General features: G+C 41.2%; 1 protein-coding gene across 6 annotated transcripts in view; it reads right to left on the minus strand.

Annotated features, from left to right (window-relative positions):
• plekhg2 (pleckstrin homology domain containing, family G (with RhoGef domain) member 2) overlaps positions 1–26,467 on the minus strand; it is a 240,143-nt gene that overhangs the window by 2,492 nt on the left and 211,184 nt on the right. For 3 of the 6 annotated variants that reach the window (XM_039822798.1, XM_039822788.1, XM_039822772.1), the window contains exons 13-20: positions 23,326–23,427; positions 21,295–21,333; positions 19,592–19,599; positions 17,093–17,242; positions 14,731–14,862; positions 6,313–8,269; positions 4,461–4,950; positions 1,862–2,650 (exon numbers count right to left, since the gene is read on the minus strand). In XM_039822798.1, the coding sequence (XP_039678732.1) occupies positions 1,862–2,650; positions 4,461–4,950; positions 6,313–8,269; positions 14,731–14,862; positions 17,093–17,242; positions 19,592–19,599; positions 21,295–21,333; positions 23,326–23,427 (3,667 nt within the window). The remainder of the gene's footprint in view (positions 1–1,861; positions 2,651–4,460; positions 4,951–6,312; positions 8,270–14,730; positions 14,863–17,092; positions 17,243–19,591; positions 19,600–21,294; positions 21,334–23,325; positions 23,428–26,467) is intronic. The other 3 variants (XM_039822818.1, XM_039822807.1, XM_039822779.1) reach the window with 2 other exon arrangements.

Below are 26,467 nucleotides of genomic sequence, written 5' to 3' on the forward strand. Positions count from 1 at the left end.
ACTAATGGGGACTCAAAAGGTCATTGGTCAAGGTTAGTTAGCATCTGCAATATGGTACCAAAAATAAGAAAAGAATATCAACCACAGCTGCTCTAAGTTTCTGTTACTTTTGTTTTTTTTCTACCTGGTAATTTTCCATTAGATTTGCAAAAACCTGAACTTACTTTACAGACAGTTGCCGCGATGAAGCTGAAGGCAAATTCCCTACCTGCAAAAACGAGCCAAGGTTGCGTTCCACTTTAATTACTACACTTGGCATGAACAATTTGCAATCGCTTTAGAAGAGCCCTTAGGCCGATTCTTTGAACGACACTATTCATGACTTGACCTTTTGGTTTGTTTTATCCGAAAAGTAATTGAATACCATTCTTATTAAATAGTCACACAGTTTTCACAGGAGCCTACGGGGCAAAACAATGGGCCAAACCTCAGCTGTTTATTTTAAACGATAAAACATGTCTGATATGGGGTTAATCTTTTGTCAGGACAGGGTTGCTTTTTAGGGTTATGGGGAGGTCTGGGCGCATCTGGAGCAGTGCGGCGCAAAGCCCTACGCAAGTGTCTTTGCTATTTTAAGACCGTCCAGCACCCGCGTCGTTTAAATAGCAAATGCACTTGCGCACATCTGTGTGCCCATGCGTGTGCTGGTCTTACAGGGAGGTGTGTTAGGTGCATTCTGGGTGTGCTATTCTTACAGGGAGGTGTGTTCAGGTGCATTCTGGGCGTGCTAGTCTTACAGGGAGGTGTGTTCAGGTGCATTCTGGGCGTTATTCTTAAAGGGAGTGTGTTTCGGTTTGCATTCTGGGCGTGTTGGTCTTACAGGGAGGTGTGTTCAGGTGCATTCTGGGTGTGCTGTGTCTAACAGGGAGGTGTGTTCAGGTGCATTCTGGGCGTGTTGGTCTTACAACGGAGGTGTGTTCAGGTGCATTCTGGAAGTGCTAGTCTTACAGGGAGGTGTGTTCAGGTGCATTCTGGGCGTGCTGGTCTTACAGCGAGGTGTGTTGGGTGCATTCTGGGCGTGCTGGTCTTACAGGGAGGTGTGTTCAGGTGCATTCTGGGCGTGCTGGTCTTACAGGGAGGTGTGTTCAGGTGCATTCTGGGCATGCTGGTCTTACAGGGAGGTGTGTTCAGGTGCATTCTGGGCGTGCTGGTCTTAAAGGGAGGTGTGTTCAGGTACATTCTGGGCGTGTTGCTATCTTAAGGCAACAGGAAGTGATCACACCATTGACCAACAAAAACCTGGTCTAAAGTCAATAACGCAGCATTTCATTGTTATTTTAACAGAGCATTAGTAAAATGCTCCTATAGGCTCGTGCACAGCGCGTGCACACTATGCTTGTTACACACACAGGGACGCACACTATGCTTGTTACACACACAGGGACGCACACTATGCTTGTTACACACACAGGGACACACACTATGCTTGTTACACACACACAGGGACACTATGCTTGTTACACACACAGGGACACAGCAGCAGCACACACATGCAGAAGATTACTAATAAAAATATTACGGTGCAAATCCTCCAATATAACGCAATGCTCCAAGGTCCAAACGCCTGGCTTTTAAAGGGAATGGGAGATGATCTCTGATTGGTTGATTGTTTTTTTTTTTTTTTTTTTTATTGGAAAAAAATTTTTTTGCATGTTACGCCCAAAACACACCTCTGATTAATGAAGACACTAAGGACAACCCTTTAGGACCAGGCGCCCGGCGCACGGACCCTTTTTTCTGCCGTCAAACTAGCAAAAGTGGATTTGGACTCGCCCTAAACACACCTGCTCCAGGCGCTTCACGCTGTACGCTTACATCGTTAAAATAGGGCCCTTTGTGTTTTAATCTGCCACACACATACCTGGTGTTAGACAGAGCCCGTTTACCCATAGCAGTGGGTAGGTTCTGCGGCCTCTGGCTGGTGAATGTTGGTAGACAGTCTGCAGACTGCACCGAAGGAACGCGTGGTCGGGTAGGATCTGATTCGGAGTTTTGAACCAATGACCATGGACTTGGTGCTCTTGCTTTGTGATCGTCTGGGGTTGCAACCACTTCTCTTGAGGACCTGAAATAAGGGGTCTCTTCCGTAAAGACCACGGCTGAACCTTGAAGAATCATCCTGGTTTGTGAGGAAGAATCAGACTTTGTCTCATTTAGTTTCATCTGAACGCTTGGGGGCTCATCTTTCTGTGGCCCACCGGTTGATCCCAGGGCGGCGGTGCCTCCCTCCGCCAGGTAAAGTGTTTCCCTCTGGGTTTGATCTCCGCCCAGTCCTGGCTTTGTAGTAGATTTGTGGTACTCTGTTGGAGCCTGACTCTGTGTAGACGCTACCATCAGAACTATCTCCCCTGGGGATGCCTCTCCATCCATGGGTCCTGGGCAAACCAAGCAAACACTCCCATCCTTGTTGTCAGTGTGTCCTGTGGACATTTTGTATTCTGGTGCGTGTTTATCTTGTATACATTGAGCAGCTGCTATATCCTGCTCATATTTGTCCTGCTCATCTCCATATTTGGAAATTTTCCGCTGTGGTATGCTGTGAGAAGAGATTTTTGGCTCAAAGTGTGCTGGCTGAGTAATCATGTTTACAGATGTTGATGCTTCTCTGACTAAATAAACAGGGCCACTCAGGTCACTCAGCTCCTCCGACCTGCAGACAACCAGCAGAAGCAATGTCTTAAAAATAGAAGTCAAGATTAAAAGAGGCAATGGGTAAGATTCCTACTGGGAAATTACACAAAATCACAATACACATGAAGGCTAATAATCAATGATAACTGTATGAAATGCTGAAATCAGTACAATTGTATCTTATAGAAAGATGTAACAATTTTAAAAGAGGTATGTTTGGTGGTGCATTTGCTCAGTAATAGGTCTATCACCCTATCACACTCAGCTTGTACCACCTCAGCTTCAAGTATAATTTTTTCCAACCATATTAAACCAAATTAACCCCCATGTTTCCTTCAAATTATGTGTAGGAATAAAATTTCAATTAGGGCAGCTTAAGTGGTGTAACACAACTGGTGTGACTCACTGACAGACCTGTCAACAGAGAAAATACACTTTGAAACATACCTCTTGTTAAATCTTTATATCCTTTGAAAGAAACAATGTTTGTTTAAGGACCTAACCCTTACCTTTTGTTTAACAAATAAGGGCTTAAAGTGAAAAAAAATCCTACACAATAATAAAAGTCATAATGTTTAAAGACTAAAAAGTTTTGGATCAATTTTTACTTCTTCCAATCATGTGTTAAACAAAGAGTTAATGTGGATTTACATATTGCAATAATATCATAATCCTACAATGAATCATTGTGAAAACTAAATGTTACTACTTTGGCCAGGTCATCATCAAAAAAGAGAATTAGTACATTCATGATTTTGTTCATGTTGATATTAGCTGCTTTATTTACATTTATTAAAAACGTCGCATTGTTTATCTTTTCATATAGCTAGACGTCTAAACTCTGGGACAAGGCCGTTATGTTTAAATACCTGATATGCTGATTGCAAACAGACAGCTTTGTCAAAGCAGTTTGGGCTTCAGATAGCTACAGTGAACGTGCACACACATATTGTTTGTATCACGGTCGGTCAGTAAAGTCGCAGTCGCAACGGTAGCGTTCGATGCCGGTAACGTACTCGCATGACAGAGTGCACGGACCGAAGCTTTGTGACTAGCATCTAGCTTATGATTAGCAAGCGCTGTCTTATCGCTGCCGGCGTCCAGTCTCTTCCTTGAACATGCGCTGCAGAAGCGCCAGGCTCCCTCAGTTTGAGGCACCAAGTGCTAAACGGCTTCCCGTCTCCACCCTTTTCCTCTTGTCCTCTATTCATGCCCAGCGCCATTTGTTTTAACTACTTTCTCAACTAAAGCTGTATGCTCCAAGTTTGACAAACTTTGCATCCATTTTTTTTAGCCGCGTTACCACGGAGACCACACCGCACTCTAGCTTTTCAGGAAAAACCAGCCCTACTTTGCATCTGATTGGCTAGAACTCGTTTCATTGATAGGTGGAAGTTCGATGATTGATTAAACCCAGCGCATCAAAAACAAATCCCATGTGGACTTTTTAATTTATTTATTTTTCAAAAATATTCATATGCCAGAAATCCGGCACGAGGCCCGATTACTTTCAACCCTGTGTTAGAGCTGCGTTCCTCTTATATGATTGGTATGTGAAATCAATTGACTCGAAAATATTAAACCGCATGCAAGTTGGTTTTTTTTCCTCACGGTCGTACACCGGAGATCTGGCACGGTGCCGGAATACTTTAAGCACTGACAAATGTAAACACGAAATGTCACGGCTCTGCAAATATTCACCTTTATACGGGCATTGAATACATGACAGTACTTTTGAAAAATGTATTTGCACATATGCATTAGTTACAGTTGTCAAAAGGTCATGGCACCTTTACGAGCCACTACACATAGCATCATTTATCACTCACCCCTCTCTTTTCTCCCTTTCTTCCGTTTTTGAATGGACCTCCTTGTTAGAGCAGTAGTCCCTGAACTCGGTGACTCTACAATCCGAGTTCATGTCTGACGTCAACGGGCTGTTACTGGAAGAGAAGCGCAAACTGGAGCTCGGCTCTTCAGGTTGTGTTCTGAGGTGATGCCCTAATGCAGTAGAAGCCATGGACGTGTCAGTATTGGTGTACCCAGGGTTGTAGTTGTTTGCCTGAGCCTGACTGGATGATGGATCTATTGTCGAAGTTGGTAGACTTTCCCCAGGCCTGGTGGAAGTCTGGTTGTTGTCACCTGATATACAGCCCACAATGGAGTCTCTTTCCTTAGTCAAAGCAGAGATGAAGTCTCTGGGCCTGGAGAGGGTGAAACCATTTGTCTGGTGGGGACAGGCTGGGGTTAGCTGTTCCTTGACAAACACATGTCCAAACAGCAGAGGCTCAATGGGTGCCAGCACTTCCTCCTGAAAATCTAGAGGAGAACAACAATGAACATAAATCTAAGTAGTGAATGAAAATTAACCATAAAGAAATGAGTCATTGATCCAACAGCGAGGAATTATCCTCAGAGCCAAACTACTAAACTAAGAAACCCCAGTCATTGTACCATAGAAGACGTTAAAATAAACAGGACTTGCCGGCTTGCCAAGGGGAAAAAAACACACATGTTGAAGTGCTGCGAGTCAACCTCCTATAACTTAGCTACAGAGAGACAAAATATTGCATGGCAACTGTAGGTGCAGGAGACCCATTGACAGAACTTGAACCCCCTCCTCTTTCACTGAAGTCGCCGGTGTGGAAGTATTTTGGATTTCCAGTGAGTTATGTTAACAATGTTCGCGCCTAAAAAAACACAGTTTACAAGCTCTGCTATGTGTGTGTGTGTACCATATTCTTCGACTGGCAGCACGACTAACATGGCAGCTGTATTCTCAGTAACGTGACAATCTGAATCTGCAAGAAACAGGTTTGCTTATAAATCACTAAAATAGCAGTGACAGCACCGTTTGGCTTAGTTATCAATGCTGTTAGCATCGTGGCTAACACTTTTGTTAGTTTATGTTTTGACAAATAGTTTTGGCTGTGGTTTCTAACATGTCATTGTGCCAACCATTCACCGTTAGCCTTTACAACAGAGCTGCTTCAATACACTTGTTAGATCATGTTTTATTACAGAGTTCTCTGTTGATTTGTGTTTGTCGCTGTGTACTGGTGGTGGAAGATGAATGTAAACAGAGAGAAGCGTGTTGGAAATGCAATGTGCTGTGACGTAGGTCCCCTTCAAGGCCAGGCTGATGTTGGAAGTCCCTCTAGTGGACAGAAAGTGTAACAACAACCACATGCTTATAGTGGTATTGACGATGCATAAGCCTGAGTAGTGTACTATAACAGGCTGCATTTGAGCATTAAATCTTTGAATATTATTCGAATAATGGCATAGCAACCTGTGCTTTAAAAAAAAAAAAAAATGTAAAAATCGAATCGAACCGTGACCTTAGAATCGAAAACTTAATCAAATCGAGGATTTGGAGAATTGTGACACCCCTATTAGTAAGTAAGTAAAGTTTATTTCTAGAGCACATTTAAACACAACTTAAACGGACCACAGTGCTGTACAAAAAATATGGAAATGTAAAAAAATCCCAACGACAACAAGCAGCAGTTTACAGATACAGAATTATAGATAATGATGATAACAATGAAAGACTAGTGTGTTAAAAAAGGCCAAGGAGTAAAAATGTGTCTTCAGCCTAGATTTATAAACAGAAATGAAGGGATGACATCTTATATCTAAATGATGCCCACAGTCGTGGAGCGTGAAAGGCAATCTTACCATTTGTCATCATCCTCTTCTCCTGGATGGTTTGGTCCTCCCGGCTCATGGTTTGGGTCTGGTATTGGCTATAAGTCTTGGTTTGGTTCTGGGTTTTAGTTTGGATCTGCGATTGCTGCCTCGTTTGTGTTATAGTTTGGCTCTGAACTTTGGTCTCAGGGTGAGTTTTGGTTCCATATTTGGACTTGGAGTGGGTATGTGATTGATTGACTTCCATGGTATTGTATTGTCTTTGCTGCTGGTACTTAGTTGGGGTCTGTAATTGCGTCAGAGATTGAACCTGTTTCTGGCTTTCAGTTTGGGTCTGACTTGAGTGTCCAGACAGTCTACTGTAGTCCCATGTTTGGTTCCATACAGCGCTGGCCCGTTTCTGATGCAGTGGGACCTTCATGGTGCTGGCTTTGGCACTGTACATCCGGGCCAATGTTTGGACCTTGCTCAGAATACGCTCTGAGTTTTCCATCAGCATGGGGTCCACTACAGGGGTAGCCTCAAATAACCCAATGCCGGCTACATCCGAACCCATGCCCTCAAACAAGTCCCGGTTAGCAGTGACAATCCTGGAGTGGCGGGACCATCGACCAACTTTTATCTGACTGGGAAGACCCTCAAGGCTCCCACTGGTCCTGGCTAAGTCTCTGTGTTTGGTTCTAGTCCAAGTGGAATCAGTTTTGGTCTCAGTTTTTTTACATTGTTCTGTAGGTGGCAGAGGTGTAGGAGGTTCCTTATGGCTTCCATTTGGTTCTGCTGGGTTAGGTTGATGCCTATTCATAACAGCGTGATTTCCATCACTGGTTTTGATTGTTTCATCTCCGCACTTGGACTGTTTTGTAACAGATGGTCCTTCGCCTTGCGGTGTATTTCCACCGTTCTCCTCAGAACCCAAAACTCTTCTCTCCACCTCTTGCTTTTCCTCCAATACTTCTTTGCAGACTTTTCCATTCATGTCCTGTATCTCAGCCTCTTGTCCAACAGGCCTGTTTGGGTTTGACTCTAGATCCAGGCCCACTTTGTTTGGGGTCTCTTTGTCCGACATCACGCTAGAGGTTGGTGAGGTTGGGTCCTCTACATCAAAATCCAAGGAGCTGATTGGTTCATCTGCCTGTCCATCATTCTCTGCATCTGCTGAGAGTAGAGTAGGGGAAGAGATGGGACCAGTGGGGGAATAGGGCTCTGTTTCTAGATCAGTCTCAGCTTCAGTTGTTTCATAATTGCATTGTCCACCCTCTGGCCCCCCCTGGGGTCCACTCACATCAAAGCGAGATACCGACTCCTTCACCAAGCCAGATGGGATTTGTGAGAAACTGTTTCTCCTTCTCGATGCCACTCCTTCTCCCTGTTCATCTTCCTCCACTGCCTCGTTCTCTTCGGCCTCGGCTGCTGCCTCATAGTAACTCCTGATCTTTTCGATGATCTTCTTGTCACGCTTGGTGAGGTGGGAGCCTCTCGTGGGTGGCTGGCATCTGGGGATGGGGTGATGAGGGAGTTCTGGATTTGGTGAGGAAGTGGTGGCCTTGGTGTTCACCTCTTCCCTTTGTGAAAGACAACTGCTGCTGTTCTCTCTTTCTTCTTCCGCTGAGATTGAGGGACATAGATCTGATGTTGCGCCAGCGGGGGAGATGCTCTCTCCTTCTCCTTCATCCCCTGTTTTCTCCTCTTCTTTCTCTTTTTCTACCACTTCTTCTTGAGACCCTCCATCTTCCTCCACACCCTTTTCCACTTCACTTGTTGCATCTGGAAGTTCTTGGACTTCATTTTCAAGATCATTTTCCTCTCCAGAGGCGCCAGTCTGGCCTTGAAGCTTGCTGTCATTCTCCAACTCTGCTCTTTCCTGCTCCTGCTGCATTGTGGGTATTTGTTGTGGAGGGGAGGGGCAGGAGACTGGCGGCAGTGGGCAGGTGAAGTTGGTCTGGGTAGATGGAGGCTGACCCTCTTTAATATCATCCAGGGCCTGCTCCTGAAAGACAAGTAAGATAACAATGTTTAGAAAATTACTGTATTCTATTATAAACTCTAGTAAGTCTAAATTAATCTTTGATTGCATTAGTTCAGTCAGCTAGCCAGCACCAGAACAAGAAAATACAGAATACAGTAAATGGGATTTGTTTGTTAGTCAAAAGATATTGGTCGATCTGTTCGGTCTGTCCGTCTTGATAATTACTGGCCAATTCAGGGTGCCCATGGATGGATCCTAATGGTTTTGGTATCCCCCCCTAAACTTTCCAGAAGTACTATTAGGCCTATCAGGTACATAACTGATGCGGCTCGGGAAAGGGAAGTTTGGGGTCCCCTGCTGGAGCTGCTGCCCGCGCGACCCGACCCCGGATAAGTGGACAAAGATGGATGAATGGATGGATGGATGGATAACTGAAGGGCTGCAACTAGCAATTTTTTCATTGTTGATTAATGTGTGGATTAGTTTCTGGATGAATGGGTGAGTTGTTTGGTCTCTACAATGTCAGAAAATGGTGAAAAAATGTGGATCAGTGCTTCCCAAAAAGCCCTAAGATGACGTCCTCAAATGTTTTGTTGTATAAAAGACATTGAGTTTACTGTCACAGAGGAGAGAAGAAATATATGAGAAGCTGGAATCAGAGAATTTCGATGTAGCTCCTGCAGTCCTCCAGAGTACCCCTAGGGGGACAAGTACCCCCTGCAGTCCTCCAGAGTAACTCTAGGTGGACACGTACCATCTGCAGTCCTCCAGAGTACCCCTAGGGGTACACGTACCCCCATTTGCGAAACACTGGCTTAGAGCACCTTTAATCTTCTGAGCCCATACATGTTCACCAGATGACAAACTCCAAAATGAATGAATTTATGCCATTTCAGGAGAAATGTTGACAGTTTTTCCAATTACTGATTGACTGAGCAACATTGTATGTTTGTTAATTTTGGACATAGCTTTTACATTTAGATGTTTAAGGTAGGAAAGCTTTTTTGCACACCTCTTTTATTGGGCAAGTGCGTAGGATATGATCAAAAGCAGCAGATCAGGTCATTTACCTACCGAAACGTTGTATTTTTCTTCTAAATAAATTATTGCTTGCACAATGGTCAGTGTGTGGGATTTTCTCTAAAATAAAAAAAACCATTTAGATGTTTTAATTACGCAAAAGCCTGTCAGACTAAACAGTTTGTGCTTTTCAAGTTTAACTCCAAAGAACTTTATTTTTACCAAAGGGAAATTCCATTTAAACAACAAACAAAAAAAAACATTCACACATAAAGACATAAAAAGCAGACAGGAATGTGTCAGAGACAGCACACAAGGGCCAGGCAATGAGTACATATACACACTTCAGTTCACTTTAATCATCCTGTTGTTCTCGGGTCAAGTTTGACCGGTTTTCAAAGTTTCTATATTAGAAATATGGGTTTCTTTCAACCACATTACCCAAAAATACAACCTGATCTCACAGAATTGCATGAAATGAACATGGTCCCTTAACTCAACATCTGTGGCAGTTTCACAGAATCGCAAAATATTCCGTGATGGGCCCCCGGAGGAAATCTGTAAAATGAACACGGCCCCTTAAGTTAAGGAAAAGGTCATGGGTGGGCTTATGTCTCCAGGACACACGGGACAACAACGGGACAGTTGGGTTCAGATAAAGAAGAACGGGAAATTTGGGTTTAGGTGTAGAAGAACGGGACAGTTGGGTTTAGGAAAAGAAGAACGGGACAGTTGGGTTTAAGTAAAGAAGAACGGGACAGTTGGGTTTAGATAAAGAAGAACGGGAAATTTGGGTTTAGGTGTAGAAGAACGGGACAGTTGGGTTTAGGAAAAGAAAGAAAAAAAAAGAACGGGACAGTTGGGTTTAGGTAAAGAAGAAAAAAGGAAAACGGACAGTTGGGTTTTAGAAAGAAGAACAGACAGTTGGGTTTAGGTAAGAAGAAGAAAACGGCGACAGTTGGGTTTAGGTAAAGAAAAAAAACGGACAGTTAGGTTTAGGAGTAGAATGGAAAAGTAGATTTAAGTAAAAAAAGGCGATAGTTTAGTAGAAGAGAGAAGGTAGGACAAAGGTTGTTAGGCGCATAGAGAAAAGGAGAACACGTTGGTTTTGGGAAAAGTTAACAGGACAGTTGGGTTTAGGGTAAAGGACAGTTGGGTTTAGGAAAAAAGAAGAACGGACAGTTGGGTTTAAGTAAAGAAAAAGGTCGGTTTAGTAATTAAAAAAGGAAAGTAGGGTTTCGTTCTAGAGAAGAAGAACGGGACAGTTCGGTTTAGTAAGAATTAAAAAAAGTTGGTTTAGGTAAAGAATTCAGGGGCAGTTGGTTTTAGGTAAAAAAAAAAAGGGACAGTTGGGTTTAGGTAAAGAATAACGGGACAGTTGGGTTTAGATAAAGAAGAACAGGACGGTTGGGTTTAGGTAAAGAAGAATAACGGGACAGTTGGGTTTAGATAAAGAAGAACAGGACGGTTGGGTTTAGGTAAAGAAGAAGAACGGGACAGTTGGGTTTAGGAAAAGAAGAACGGGACAGTTGGGTTTAGGAAATGTGACACGTGGGACATGATCCCCAGTCTCTTGGGTAAAAGTCCTGTGTTGTTTGACCCATCCACCCCCCCAACCAACCTCCCTACTAGGCCTGGCAAACTCGATTCCTTTCAAGGATTCGCGTTATTCTGAGTCACTCACTAAACATATCCGACTTGCTTGAGTCAGTATTTCTTAATCACCAAGGAAACTCAGTCCGTCTCGCCACCTCATGCAGCTGCTTACAGGAGAGCTATTTAGTCACGGGAAAGAAAGCATTTTGAGCCAGACTGTTTATGTATTGTCTTAACTTAGTGTAGCCTAAGCCAGTGGTTCTCAAACTTTTTTCAATATGTACCCCTTTTGAATTGTTTCTTTAAGCCAAGTACCCCCTGACCAGCGCTAATCATTTTTGGTCGAAAAAAAGTCTATATAAAGAGGAACAGTACAGCGCTGTCAGTGATAGATCAGCCTTGTACCTGGAAAACATTTAAATGCAAAAAGACAAAACCTTGGAAAAAGATAGTAGAAAGAAGGAAGGAAGTAAGGCAAGAATAGGTCAAACATAGTATCAAAAACAGTGACATAACTTCGAAAAAAAGCGAGAAACTTGTCAAAAGTAGGATAGTAGAAGGAAGGAAGGATAGAATAGGTCCAAAGAAGGAGACACAAATGTCACATTTTTGGTAGGAAAAAAAAATTTCTTAAATAAAGAGGAACAATGTTCTGGACAACAGCGTTGTAACTATTAAACATTTAGTTAAATATCTCACGTACCCCCTGCAGTCCTCCTAAGTACCCTTAGGGGTACACGTACCCCCATTTGAGAAACACTGGTCTATATATAGGCTTTCATTGCAGACATAGAAACAGGAACAGAGAAATGCCCGTAGTAAATACATTATAATTATTTTTTTTAAATCGGCTGTCAGCTCGACATAATTGCATTTTAAGATTACAGATTACATTTATACACCAAAACCTATGGTATGCCTAGCTAGGCTACATGCAGAACATCGTATGTTATTTCAGAAGTGAAAGAATGGCTTCTGTTGTTGATTTGCTTTACCCTGAGCTCGAGGACAGACTTCACTCGCTCGACTGCTACAGATCCACTCATGACAACGTAGCCGGCTGAATCGCGGGATTGACGGACTCCCGCGAGAACTCACGATGCATCGACAACTCATGAGTTCCACGGTCTGCGAGCTTGCAATGTTTCCGGCTCTGAGTCTGCGGATCGGGAAGTTCCTATAATTTGTCTCAGACTGTGTCTCTGCTCACTCAGCTGAGTTGTGGATTTGTGGTTGCTTACGAAATTGTAAGTTATAAAGCTTTTGGCAGCTAAGATGGCTAGGACTAGTAGTAGCTAATGTTGCAAGAGGTTTGTGTGTTTGCGCTGTTATCATTTTAGATTGAATTGTAGTAGGACTCAACTGATCCGAGTTAATGATACTAGAGACTCGTGAGGCAATTTAAAGACTCGGGTCCGATTGAATCACGACTCAAACAGGTTTACGCCCTACGTGGATTTTCTGGCATTCATACTACTCGCTACCATTGTCGCTCCTAATGCTACGTCATCGTCTCATTGACATTACTTTGCCGTTGTTTTTCGTGGTGGCCACACAGAGCGTTCACACATTCTGTGCCACCACCATGTAATGAGGTGTTAACAGTTCGTGATCATTTCACTGGATTCGGTGAGACCAGGCTGCAAAAATAACATGGATGGTTCCATAAAACGCTCTTTGCAACTGAAATTAAAGATCAGATCACTGATTTGGGGTGTTTTATTTAATTTTATAGCATTATCCTGACTAAACTATGACATATCTGTTATTAGCCATCAACATATGTTCCTCTGATCTGAAATATTAGAAATATTAGTCAAAATGATTCATTGTTTCAGCTTTTTTCTAACACAATATTTAGATAATTTCATATAAATGAGGTTCATTGACCATGAATTCCAAAAAGAAGTGTAAAACTAGTGGTTATAAGTTGGTGTTAGTGGTGAATATACTGGTGGTAATGGGAAAAAAGTGCCGAAAACGTCAAAATAAGTGACAAAAACGTCAGAAAAAGCAAGCAAAATGTTGAAAAAGAGCAACAAAAACATTAAAAAAAGGCTTAATTTTGACCCAGTAGGACAACTCAAGGGTTAAAGGTGCACTATGAGTTCCTGCATGGTCACTTCTGTTGATGTTCCAAGTAAATTAAAAACAAAACAGAGCAAGCTCGCCCCTCCCCACATGTTTCCGTAACTAACAGACTAATACCCTGTTTAGGCGTACATGTTTATTTTGAAAAACACTTCAGAGAGTCACAGAGACACTTCCCTTCGTTTGTGCCCTTTGTTAACACGCAAATGGAGAATTCGCCTCTGAAAACAAGTGTTTCCCAAATCTCTCCGAGTGGAGATTTGGGAAAACTACTGTATGTTTGCATGTTTGCATGTTTGCATGTCAACCGAGACAAACAGAGGTTTAGGAAGCCAAGGAAGTGAGGAACATAGTCAGTATATATATAAGAATGGACCAACAGATCCCACTGCTCTGGACGGAGACCAGTGAAGGATATTAGAAGCACTTTTCCGGTGAGCGCTGAGCGTTACTGAGCAGCCTCCAACTGAGAGAGACAACGTAGATGTGACGTGAGCAACCTGTCTGAAAGTGTGAAGTCTTCTGGTAGCTGTGCCAAGAGAAATCTCAATCATTCCCAATCTTACAGAGATGGAGAGCGTAGGTATATGTAAGGAGATAACATGGGTACAGGCTAATTATTGATCACTAACATGCTAGTTATTAACATTAGTCATTAAACCTAAACAGCCAACGTAAGTCGAAACTGCCTGTGAGCTTCTCCTGTACTATACGGTAATTCCTCTACTGTGTGACAGTAAGTCTCGTGGTTATGACCCAATCGTTAGCCTATTTTTATAAAAGCGTCTGCTACGGAGCCATAACGTGAGGTACAAGGTAATGGAGCCTTTTATACATTGTCGTGTTTCTTTAGAAATAAACAACGGACAAATAGAGTCTTTAAACGCTTCAGATGTAAAGTTATTCGCTGTCAAAGTGGCGCCAAAATGAATGGGAGTCAGTGGGATGCTAACGGGGAGGTGATCGCTTGTTAGCATCAAAATGGTGCCATAGGAGGTTTGAGTTCTGAAGCGAAGCTTACCCCCCTTGGTGAGGAAGAGAAAAGAGAGGAAGTGATTCGTTGCTGTTGTTGCTATTTTCGGGATTCAGATTGGCTAACGTGGGCTTGAGCGTCTTGTTACGGCGCCACCTACAGGTTTGGCGTGCTCTTGATGGCATATAAATACACAGGTACGTGTAAACAAACACTTTTCTGAAAACTGACAGCTGTACACGATGTTATTTTTAAAAACGGAGAGGTTGAAATGTCCGTTTATGAAAATAGTCGGCCAAGTGTAAACGTAGCATTACTGTCACTAACCCCCACCCCGTCCCCCAACCATCTTGTTGGTGATTGGCTAGAAGGTAGTTTGTTGTATTTTGGTGCACACCCTGTGCCCCTAGTTTTTGATTGACATTTACAACCCCTGTGTGGTCTCCTGAGACCGGGCTTTTTCACAGTGTATTCAGGAGGCAGGCAGCTAGCGGATCAAGGAGAGATGCCTACGATTTGAGACAAAAATGAAATCGTGCTGATACCATTTACATCTGCTACAATATATTATTTGCAAACTATGCACTCAATCCATTCAGCCTCTTTTTTTCTTGTGCAATAGTTATTGCAATAGCTATATCCCAACAGTCTACAGTCGGTAAGTTAGACTAGTATTAGTAAGTCACAGTATTTGTGAGTCAGGTTTTAAATTGAGTCCTATTGCAAATCTGGTTGATGGCATATTCCAGAAGAGTCGAGTCTTTAATGCTACAAATAGAGGTGAGTTATAGTGCATTCAAACCGTGGGGCCAGTGTGAATGGCGGTGAGTCCCTCCCTGGCTCTGCTCTGGTTGATGAACTCCAGGATCTCTTCGGTGATGGACAGCGTGGGAAGAGGGCTGAGGGGGGTCAGCTCCTCTGCATCCTCTTCCTCCTCATTCAAACACAATAGAAAAGAAGACATTTGGTTGCGATAGGATCTAGCAGTGATAGAAAATACTACCTCAGATCTAAACCAGAGAACAAAACAAAACAGATTATGAAACGGTCTCAGTCTGGTTAGGTTTAGACACCAAAACTGCTTAGTTAAGTTTAGAATATAGATGTTGGTTTGGGTAGCCTGGGAAAACCATAACGAACTTCCGGCAAATTTGAGATTTGCTCTGCAAGTACGTCTGGCCAAGAGCCCATTTCCAATTTTTCCAAATTGAGGCACCAATCACAACCGTTGCGACAGGCTTTACACCAATCACAACCGTTGAGGCGGGCTTTACACCAATCACAACCATTGAGGCAGGCTTTAGCTTTACACCAATCACAACCGTTGAGGCAGGCTTTAGCTTTACACCAATCACAACCGTTGAGGAGGGCTTTACACCAATCACAACCGTTGAGGCGGGCTTTACACCAATCACAACTGCTGAGGCGGGCTCTACACCAATCACAACCGTTGGGGCGGGCTTTAGACCAATCACAACCGTTGAGGAGGGCTTTACACCAATCAAAACTGCTGAGGCGGGCTCTACACCAATCACAACCGTTGGGGCGGGCTTTAGACCAATCACAACCATTGAGGCGGGCTTTACACCAATCAAAACTGTTGAGGCGGGCTTTACACCAATCAAAACCGTTGAGGCGGGCTCTACACCAATCACAACCGTTGGGGCGGGCTTTACACCAATCACAACCCTTGAGGCGGGCTTTACACCAATCACAACCGTTGGGGCGGGCTTTAGACCAATCACAACCATTGAGGAGGGCTTTACACCAATCACAACTGCTGAGGCGGGCTCTACACCAATCACAACCGTTGGGGCGGGCTTTAGACCAATCACAACCATTGAGGCGGGCTTTACACCAATCAAAACCGTTGAGGCGGGCTTTACACCAATCAAAACCGTTGAGGCGGGCTCTACACCAATCACAACCGTTGGGGCGGGCTTTACACCAAGCAGCAATTACGACCTACATTTACGTTTCTAGTGGCGGCGCCCTCTACATAGTCTGCATTGATTAAAGGTCCAGTGTGTATCGTGTTTAGTTGTTCATTCTCAAAATCTGTGTTGCCCGTTCACCAACTTGTCCTTTTTCATGAATATTTACCTCCACCATCAATTCCAAGTATTCCTATTGGGTGGAAATTTTACATTTGCGTTTGCATGAACTGGGGTAGACGCTCCATATTCATGCTCCATCTTGAAATACATTAGCCGGTAAGGGACATACAGGACATACTGCTCCACCTTTCGCGTTTTCGCTGTCACATGATAAACTCACAGGTGCTGCTAATGCTGCTAATGGGTATCTTGGTTTTTGAAGCGTGAAGGCTACCGTAGCTGTAATACGTACTTTGAACTGCGTGGTACGAGAGAGTTGATTGCGATATATGATCTCAATGCTAGATGGGAGAAATTCCCACACATTGGACCTTTAAGCAAAATAAGTTTACTAATTTTCACAATTTCTTCGATACATTTTAGAGTCCAATGTTAAAACATATACAGTACAGGCCAAAAGTTTGGACACACCTTCTCATTCAATGCATTTTCTTTATTTTCATGACTATTTACATTGTAGGTTCTCACTGAAGTTATCAAAACTATAAATGAACACATATATACTTAACAAAAAAGTGTGAAATAACTGAAAACATGTCTTATATTTTAGATTCCTCAAAGTAGCCACCCTTTGCTTTTTTTGATAACTCTGCAAACCCTTGGTGTTCTCTCAATGAGCTTCATGAGGTAGTCACCTGAAATGGTTTTACCTTCACAGGTGTGCTTTGTCAGGGTTCATTAGTGGACGTTTTTCCCTTATTAATAAAAAAGCAAAGTGGGGCTACTTTGAAGAATCTAAAATATAAGACATGTTTTCAGTTATTTCACACTTTGTTGTTAAGTACATAATTCCATATGTGTTCATTCATAGTTTTGATGCCTTCAGTGAGAATCTACAATGTAAATAGTCATGAAAATAAAGAAACACATTGAATGAGAAGGTGTGTCCAAACTTTTGGCCTGTACTGTATCTGTACACCAGACTTATTTGATGCTGACACCCAAAGGGGGAAATAATCAAATCAAATCAACTCAAATCCCGTCCAATCTAGTTAAACTTAGTGTGATCTCACATCAAGTCACATCCCGTCACTCAGAGTAAATTACCTCTTCCTCACGGTTGGGTTGCAGCTGTGGCGTCAGGCTGGTTTCGGTCCTCTCGGCCTCCACCTCGATGACGGAGGACGCAAGCGTGCTGCTGCTGCCCGCCGAGCCCAGACTGTCTGCCTGACACAGCTCGCCCTCGCTTCCCGCCTGCTGCAAAAATAACAACAACACATGGAGCCACATAGTCGGCACGAAGCGAAGGTCACGTTTTCACCTTGCTGACTGATGTGTGTGCCATCACATCCAATCCAGTCCCTTTGAGCTCATGCTGTATCACTAGATTTTAACAATAAGTTAAATGGCTAAGGGCTCTATCTTGCACTCGGCGCAGTGCAGCACAAAGCCTGACGCAAGTGTCTTTGCTAGTTTAAGACCGATGTGTACTCTTTGACTTGAATAAGGTACTTTATTTCTACCCTACAGGATGTGTACCCGAAAGGTACTTCTTAGTACCCCATGGGAACACGATAGGACCTTTAAGGGTACATTTGTGAATGTTTTAACTTAAAGAACTAGATTGTATCTTCTTCACTATTACTTTATTTATGAGAATGTACCTTTTCAAAGGGTACCTATATGTACCTTTCAGCATGCATATTTCGTTGTGTACCCTTTTCTTTGGAAATGTACTTTTTGGTACTCAGCTGGAGACATGTTTGTACCTTTGCTGGCACATTTGTGAAATTTGTACCTCAAAGTAGTTAATTGTACACTCACTGTACCTTTATTTCTGAGAGTGTACTACTGTATATACAGTACAGGCCAAAAGTTTGGACACACCTTCTCATTCAATGCGTTTCCTTTTTATTTTCATGACTATTTACATTGTAGATTCTCACTGAAGTCATCAAAACTATGAATGAACACATATGGAATTATGTACTTAACAAAAAAGTGTGAAATAACTGAAAACATTTCTTATATTTTAGATTCTTCAAAGTAGCCACCCTTTGCTTTTTTATTAATAAGGGAAATAATTCCAGTAATTAACCCTGACAAAGCACACCTGTGAAGGTAAAACCATTTCAGGTGACTACCTCATGAAGCTCATTGAGAGAACACCAAGGGTTTGCAGAGTTATCAAAAAAAGCAAAGGGTGGCTACTTTGAAGAATCTAAAATATAAGACATGTTTTCAGTTATTTCACACTTTTTTGTTAAGTACATAATTCCATATGTGTTCATTCATAGTTTTGATGCCTTCAGTGAGAATCTACAATGTAAAAAGTCATGAAAATAAAAAGGAAACGCATTGAATGAGAAGGTGTGTCCAAACTGTTGGCCTGTACTGTATGCCCATAAAACCCAATCTGTGTGACAACTTACATATTTAGTGTTTGAAGTCTAGACCAGGGGTCTTCAATGTTTTTTAAACCAAGTGTTGTGGTTTCGGTGTTTTGCTTTGCATTTTGTTCCCTGTTGTGTTGATGTATTCTGGTCTGTGTATTGTGTGTTTCGGTTATTCCTGTCTTCTCCGTTATTCCTTGTGTTTCCTAGTGGTTTGTCAAGTGTCTGTGTTTAGTTGATGTCATGTTTTCTGTGTTCCTGTTTCCTGTTTTTATTTTGATAGTCTGGTTTTCTGTCTTGTCTTGTCCGATTTACTTCCTGAGTTTTCCCGTCTTTGTTGATTGTCCTGCCCCGCCCTGATGTGTTTCACCTGATGTTACCACCTGTTCCTTGTTTGCTCCCTACCTCATGCATTTAACCTCTGTGAATCCCTTTGTGTCTTGTCAGATCGTTTTGTAGTCATGCCCTTGTGTTTGCTCCCTGTGCCTTGTGTCTGTGCCTGCGTCTGTTTTACTCCTGCCTATGTTTTTCCCGTCAGTTTATTTTTGTGAGTTTTCCAGTCTTGTACTGCCATTTTTCTGTTATTAAATCCCTGAGTTCCACCATCTCCTGCCTGCCTGCCTCTCTCTGCATTTGGGTCCTCATTCTCCCGCTACACATCACAACACCAAGGACCCCTTAACTGAAGGAGAGACAGAGGAGGGACCTCCTACTACTAATATACTAATATATATATATATATATATGAAATGAAGTTGCATATTAAACTGGGCTTACAATAAAGTGTAGGGCAGCCTAAAGCCTGCATATACCTTTTTAATGCATGAATACCAAGCTATCAAAATAATAATTGTTGACGTGATTTTATGAATATTTTAATGTTAAACATACATATGGCACAGTGATTCCTTAGGATTAACTGTATCTATGGATGGCTACCTTACCCATAGGCCAGAAAGCTTATCATCAGTGGGGATTTATATTTGCTAATACTAATTTTAATTATTGTTAATTCAAAAATTAACAATAATTTGGAGGCCCCCTTGCAGTGACTCAGAGAAGTTCATATTATCCGTATTAAAGTGGTGGTTCAAATGTGTGGCTTTCTGTTCTGCACCAAAACTACACCACACTTAGATTGACAGCTGGCGCTAATCCACAGATGACAGAGGAGTCTCTCTTTCCCAGTCAGCGGAGCGTGAAGCACTCTTACCTTCAAAGCTGCAGGATTCCCCGGGGTAGTGGGAAAGAGTCGTTGGAGGGAAATGAAAAATAAAACACAGAAGAAAGACAGAGCATTATCAAGATGTTAGGACTGTTTTGACAGGCACTTAACCACTTGGCGTCGTTCACACAATAAATCCAAGAAAATAAGGGTCTTGACTGTGCTTGGCTGTCGGCCGGCTCTGCAGAGCGACCAAACAACGACCAGAACAAATCTTTATTAAATCCGAGATTTAAGAGCTGGGAGATCATTTTCTGTACCAATACCAGCTAATTGAAATGAATGTCCCTCTGAGGACGACTGATGCATGGGCACTTTAAAAGCTTGATGGTGTTTTAAAGGTCCCATGACATGGTGCTCTTTGGATGCTTTTATATAGACCTTAGTGGTCCCCTGATACTGTATCTGAAGTCTCTTTTCTATAGGCCTTAGTGGTCCCCTAATACTGTATCTGAAGTCTCTTTTATATAGACCTTAGTGGTCCCCTAATACTGTATCTGAAGTCTCTTTTATATAGACCTTAGTGGTCCCCTAATACTGTATCTGAAGTCTCTTTTATATAGACCTTAGTGGTCCCCTAATACTGTATCTGAAGTCTCTTTTATATAGACCTTAGTGGTCCCCTAATACTGTATCTGAAGTCTCTTTTATATAGACCTTAGTGGTCCCATAATACTGTATCTGAAGTCTCTTTTATATAGACCTTAGTGGTCCCCTAATACTGTATCTGAAGTCTCTTTTATATAGACCTTAGTGGTCCCCTAATACTGTATCTGAAGTCTCTTTTATATAGACCTAGTTTTTTTTTGTAATTCTGTGGTATATATGTAGTTCTTTCTTTCGCTCATCCAAATATAATTTGCTGTATATGTACAGATCATTGTTACTCTGTTGCTTTTATTCAATTTGAATACATTCATTTACTTTGTGAGTACTTCTGTGACTCTGCATTTCGTTGTACTTATATGTCGTGATAAAGGTCTTAAATTTCATTCATAAAAGGTCTTAAAAAGCAAAACATTTGACTTGGTGAAACCTGCAGAAACCTTGTTCTCCGCAGTGGTAAACACACATGAACAACAGCTCCACCTAACATTTGAATAAAGCGGGAGAAAATTCCTGCTGTTCAACAGGTAATGTTACTGTAACCACTGGTGTAGTGTAGTCTGATGTATTGTAGCAAGTATAATGTACTATATAAATATACGGATCAGACTGTCCTACCCCAGGGAAATTTTTAGCGTCACAGACTTCATTTCCTGTATTCAGATACACTTTTATGCACCAACTTACAGTGGAAATACCTTTTATTTAGCCTATGTGAAGGAAAACACAGATGACAATTCAAAATATATCAAAAATATAATGGAAAGTATGTTGTTGTGGGTCATTGGGCATTTTTAAGTGGGTATATGGAAATCCTGGAGCTTTCTTAGTGGGTATACTGCATATACCTGTGTAGCAAGTAGACCAGTGTTTCTCAAATGGGGGTACGTGTCCCCCTAGGGGTACTTTGGAGGACTGCAGGGGGTACGTGTATATATATATATATATATATATATTGAAAAAAAGCTCGAGAACCACTGGCTTCGACTACACCACAGACTGTAACTGCTGCAGAGTTTGTCGGTTCATGTTTTGATGAGATAATTAGTGTGAATGAACGAAAAGATTACTCTGAAATAACATACCAGTGGGATGAAATGCCGCTTCGATGTCTTTAGCCGGAGCTGGAAAAGAAACAAAGATTTTAGTTCCTGCTGGCTCAGGATTTTACTAATTTATTGCTCGTCATAAACAACACTTCATCCTGGAATATTTCTAAAATGTGTCATGAAAACAAGACGTTATGTGGACTGACAGTGATGTATGATGAGCTGGTATGTTTTGGCAGGGTGTAAGAACTGATATCTATATATCTATTGTTTCAGACATTGATGTATGATGAGCTGGTATGTTTTGGCAGGGTGTAAGAACCGATATCTATATATCTATTGTTTCAGACAGTGATGTATGATGAGCTGGTATGTTTTGGCAGGGTGTAAGAACTGATATCTATATATCTATTGTTTCAGACAGTGATGTATGATGAGCTGGTATGTTTTGGCAGGGTGTAAGAACCGATATCTATATATCTATTGTTTCAGACAGTGATGTATGATGAGCTGGTATGTTTTGGCAGGACTGAAACAGTAGTTAATTTATGTGCTGCAGGTTTCTGTGAGTCGTTGGGGTCATTCAGGGTCTGAGGGTGTTATTAGGTTACAGTTGGACAGGAAATGCATTAAAACAAGTCACGTTTTAAACGCCAAAATACAGGGATAAAAAAAAGTGAAAAAAACGGAATTATCAGAATTATTTTACAAATACGTTGGAAAAAGGCACTAAAACGTCAAAAGAAAGACCAAAAATGTTGGAAAATTCTCAAGAATGTTGAAAATCAAGGACGACTTCACAAAAAAGCAACAAAAAAGACAGAAAAAGCCCTAAAAACATCTGAAAAGCGTAAAAAAGAATCCTCGGAACAACTCCGATTGGACAGATAGTCTAGCTAGCTTTCTGGATTCACCCTGCAGAGACCTGAGGACCAGTTAACCAGAGTCCTCACAAATCAGCCGGAGGTTAGAACCCCAACACAGAGACAGAGGGAGGGGACGGGACATCCGGCTGAAATGAGGGACATCGGCAAAATTTCTGGCGGCACCTGAACAATCGCGTAAGTGGAATGTCGTCAATATAGACTAATTGGCTGATAAGTGCTTTCTGCACCTATAGCTATAGCTATATAGTATAGTATACTATATACTATACTATATAGCTATAACTATATAGTATAGTATATAGTATACTATCTAGCTATATAGTATACTATATAGCTATAACTATATAGTATAGCTAGATAGTATAGTATATACTATATACTATACTATATAGTATAGCTAGATAGCATATTATGTACTATATACTATAGTTTAACCCACATGTATGAGGCTGATAACAACTGATAACGACCAACGACCATACCTAGGGATGCACCGAATCCAGATATTTGGGGTTTGGCCAAATACTGAATCCCCTGGTTAAGATTCTGCCAAATCTGAAACAAATACCGAATCCTCCTCCCATCCTCAGTCCATTACCACAGTAAACACATGAATGAAGTAACCAGGGACTGTCCTTCCTTTGCTGTACCTGAAGTTGCTGCATTCTGGCTGCTGTCTGGAGATTCCTTCGTGCACAACTCGTATTCTTTCAGATGTTTCAGACCAGATGTTGTAACAGCGGCCATGTTGTGTATAGTTTAGGGTCCTCGCCACCACCAGACCAATCAGCATTGAACAGACTGAACATGTAGCTGGACTTGAATGGCCTTCTTTTGACTGAAAGTACTGCCAAACAACAACTTTTTCTGCTCACCAGTTCCATGTCCACTTCCCCACAGCCTGCTGCATTGAACGCTCCACCTACAAACACCTTCCCGTAACCAACGGCGCCGTCATTTTGGCAACCTAGTGCGAGCGTAGGGTTCGGTTCACTGGGAAGAAATTCTAAGGTTCTGCAGAAACCCAACCCCCGTCAAAAAAGCCCAATATTCAGCCGAATCTGAAGCTGAAAGCCTGGATAACGTTTGAAACAGTTGCAGTAGGTGTTTCTGTCCCTCATGTTGCTGTGATATAATGTGAACTCTGTCTGCGATATACGAGCCATGCCGTCCCGTCTACCTGACTGTCTCCTGGTGCGTCTGTACGGCAGGTTTCCCTCCAGCAGCAGCGGCAGACTCTTCCTGGACTTCTCGGGTGTGTACAACAGCAGCTCTGGAGGCTCTGGACAGACAAACAGAGCAACGAGACCCTGAATAAGTGGAAGGACGTCCGTCTCCGGTTCTAATGGACATATATGTTGGTCTGATCACACGCACTTTATTTCATTTATATTCAAATTAATCTTTGTGTCTTCTTCCCCGTTGACCAACAAGCAACTTTTTTGTTTTTCTGGGTCAAAATGTAAAAAAACAAAATTTCCAACTTTTTGGTCGTCTTTTTCAACACTTTCTGTCAATATTTTTCCATGCTGTTGTGACGTTTTTTAAAAACCTTTTTTGAAAATTATCCCAACATTTTTGTCAGTTTTTTCCAAGTTTTAGTCAGTTATTTCCAAGTTTTAGTCACTTTTTTCCAAGTTTTGGTCACTTTTTTCCAAGTTTTGGTCACTTTTCCCCCCCAAGTTTTTGTTTTTCCCCCAAGTTTTGCCGTTTTTCCAAGTTTTAGTCATTTTTTTCCCCAAGTTTTTGTCAGTTTTTTCCAAGTTTTTGTCAGTTTTTTTCCAAGTTTTGTCACTTTTTTCCAAGTTTTTATCACTTTTTTCCAAGTTTTTATCACTTTTTTCAAGTTTTTGTCAGTTTTTTCCCCAAGTTTTTGTCAGTTTTTTCCAAGTTTTTGTCAGTTTTTTTCCAAGTTTTGGTCACTTTTTTCCAAGTTTTTTCTGCGAAGTTTTTGTCACTTTTTTCCCAAAGTTTTTGTCACTTTTTTCCAAGTTTTTGTCACTTTGTGCCAAGTTTTGTCACTTTTTTTCAAGTTTTTATCAGTTTTTTCCAAGTTTTTGTCACTTTTTTCCAAGTTTTGTCAGTTTTTTGCAAGTTTTTGCCACTTTTTTGCAAGTTGTTGTCACTTTTTTTCAAGTTTTTATCCGTTTTTTTCCAAGTTTTAGTCAGTTTTTTCCAAGTTTTGTCACTTTTTCCCAAGTTTTTGTCACTTTTTTCCAAGTTTTTGTCACTTTTGTTCTAATTTTTTGTCACTTTTTTCTGTGTTTTTTTTGACATTTCTTTCCTACATTTTTCAACGTTCTATTATCAATTTTTCTTTACATAGTCCATGAGCCAGGGCCCCAAATTTGGGCCATCGGTATCATCTTGGGGGGGGGACAAAATCTCATAGTGTTTTTTGGCAAGGTATACACAAATAAATAGTATGGGTATATTGTACATTTTCTGAATCATCAGAGTGCCTTGAGTGTTGAAGTTGTTGAGTTTTGTGTCCCTGGTGTTCTTTCGTGCCACAGGGATAAAAGAAAGCATACAGTTTAGGCGGAAATTGTGAGAAAATGTGCGTTATTTCTGGTTTAAAGAGATCATGTGACCTCTGTGTTTATCAGACAGATTGAGTACTGGGCTTAAATGAAAGCCATAAAGCTCCCCTTTCCAACAATACCATATTGTGTCTTCTTCCCCGTTGACCAACAAGCAACTTTTTTGTTTTTCTGGGTCAAAATGTAAAAAAACAAAATTTCCAACTTTTTGGTCGTCTTTTTCAACACTTTCTGTCAATATTTTTCCATGCTGTTGTGACGTTTTTTAAAAACCTTTTTTGAAAATTATCCCAACATTTTTGTCAGTTTTTTCCAAGTTTTAGTCAGTTATTTCCAAGTTTTAGTCACTTTTTTCCAAGTTTTGGTCACTTTTTTCCAAGTTTTGGTCACTTTTTCCCCCAAGTTTTTGTCATTTTTTCCCCCAAGTTTTTGTCAGTTTTTTCCAAGTTTTAGTCATTTTTTTCCCCAAGTTTTTGTCAGTTTTTTCCAAGTTTTTGTCAGTTTTTTTCCAAGTTTTGTCACTTTTTTCCAAGTTTTTATCACTTTTTTCCAAGTTTTTATCACTTTTTTCAAGTTTTTGTCAGTTTTTTCCCCAAGTTTTTGTCAGTTTTTTCCAAGTTTTTGTCAGTTTTTTTCCAAGTTTTGGTCACTTTTTTCCAAGTTTTTTCTGCGAAGTTTTTGTCACTTTTTTCCCAAAGTTTTTGTCACTTTTTTCCAAGTTTTTGTCACTTTGTGCCAAGTTTTGTCACTTTTTTTCAAGTTTTTATCAGTTTTTTCCAAGTTTTTGTCACTTTTTTCCAAGTTTTGTCAGTTTTTGCAAGTTTTTGCCACTTTTTGCAAGTTGTTGTCACTTTTTTTCAAGTTTTTATCCGTTTTTTTCCAAGTTTTAGTCAGTTTTTTCCAAGTTTTGTCACTTTTTCCCAAGTTTTTGTCACTTTTTTCCAAGTTTTTGTCACTTTTGTTCTAATTTTTTGTCACTTTTTTCTGTGTTTTTTTTGACATTTCTTTCCTACATTTTTCAACGTTCTATTATCAATTTTTCTTTACATAGTCCATGAGCCAGGGCCCCAAATTTGGGCCATCGGTATCATCTTGGGGGGGGGACAAAATCTCATAGTGTTTTTTGGCAAGGTATACACAAATAAATAGTATGGGTATATTGTACATTTTCTGAATCATCAGAGTGCCTTGAGTGTTGAAGTTGTTGAGTTTTGTGTCCCTGGTGTTCTTTCGTGCCACAGGGATAAAAGAAAGCATACAGTTTAGGCGGAAATTGTGAGAAAATGTGCGTTATTTCTGGTTTAAAGAGATCATGTGACCTCTGTGTTTATCAGACAGATTGAGTACTGGGCTTAAATGAAAGCCATAAAGCTCCCCTTTCCAACAATACCATATTATAGAATATTGACAATATCCCTTACCATGAGCCTAAACCAGATATACACCAGATTTCAAAAACAGAATTCATCTTAGAGGGTTAGTAACGTAATGAGCTGAAAAAAAAAAGTGATTTCGCTACCACCCCCTGCACTGCTATTGTGATTTTTCTATTACCAGGGGTGTATACCTTGCCAAAAAACAATGATAGCATTTGTCCCCCAAACCATCCACGTCATTTTGTTTTAAAATTTGGTTGCAACAGACCCAAATTTCTGATTATAGAACCTTTTTTGTGTTAACGTAATAGTAAGTAGTTTCCTCCAACAGCCGCCGGGGAGCAGATAGTGACTTTGTTGGCGGATGAATCCACATTCGGTGCTCCGGTGAGTATTTTTGGAG

Source organism: Perca fluviatilis, chromosome 2, assembly GCF_010015445.1.
Source record: "Perca fluviatilis chromosome 2, GENO_Pfluv_1.0, whole genome shotgun sequence".
Lineage (NCBI taxonomy): Eukaryota > Metazoa > Chordata > Actinopteri > Perciformes > Percidae > Perca > Perca fluviatilis.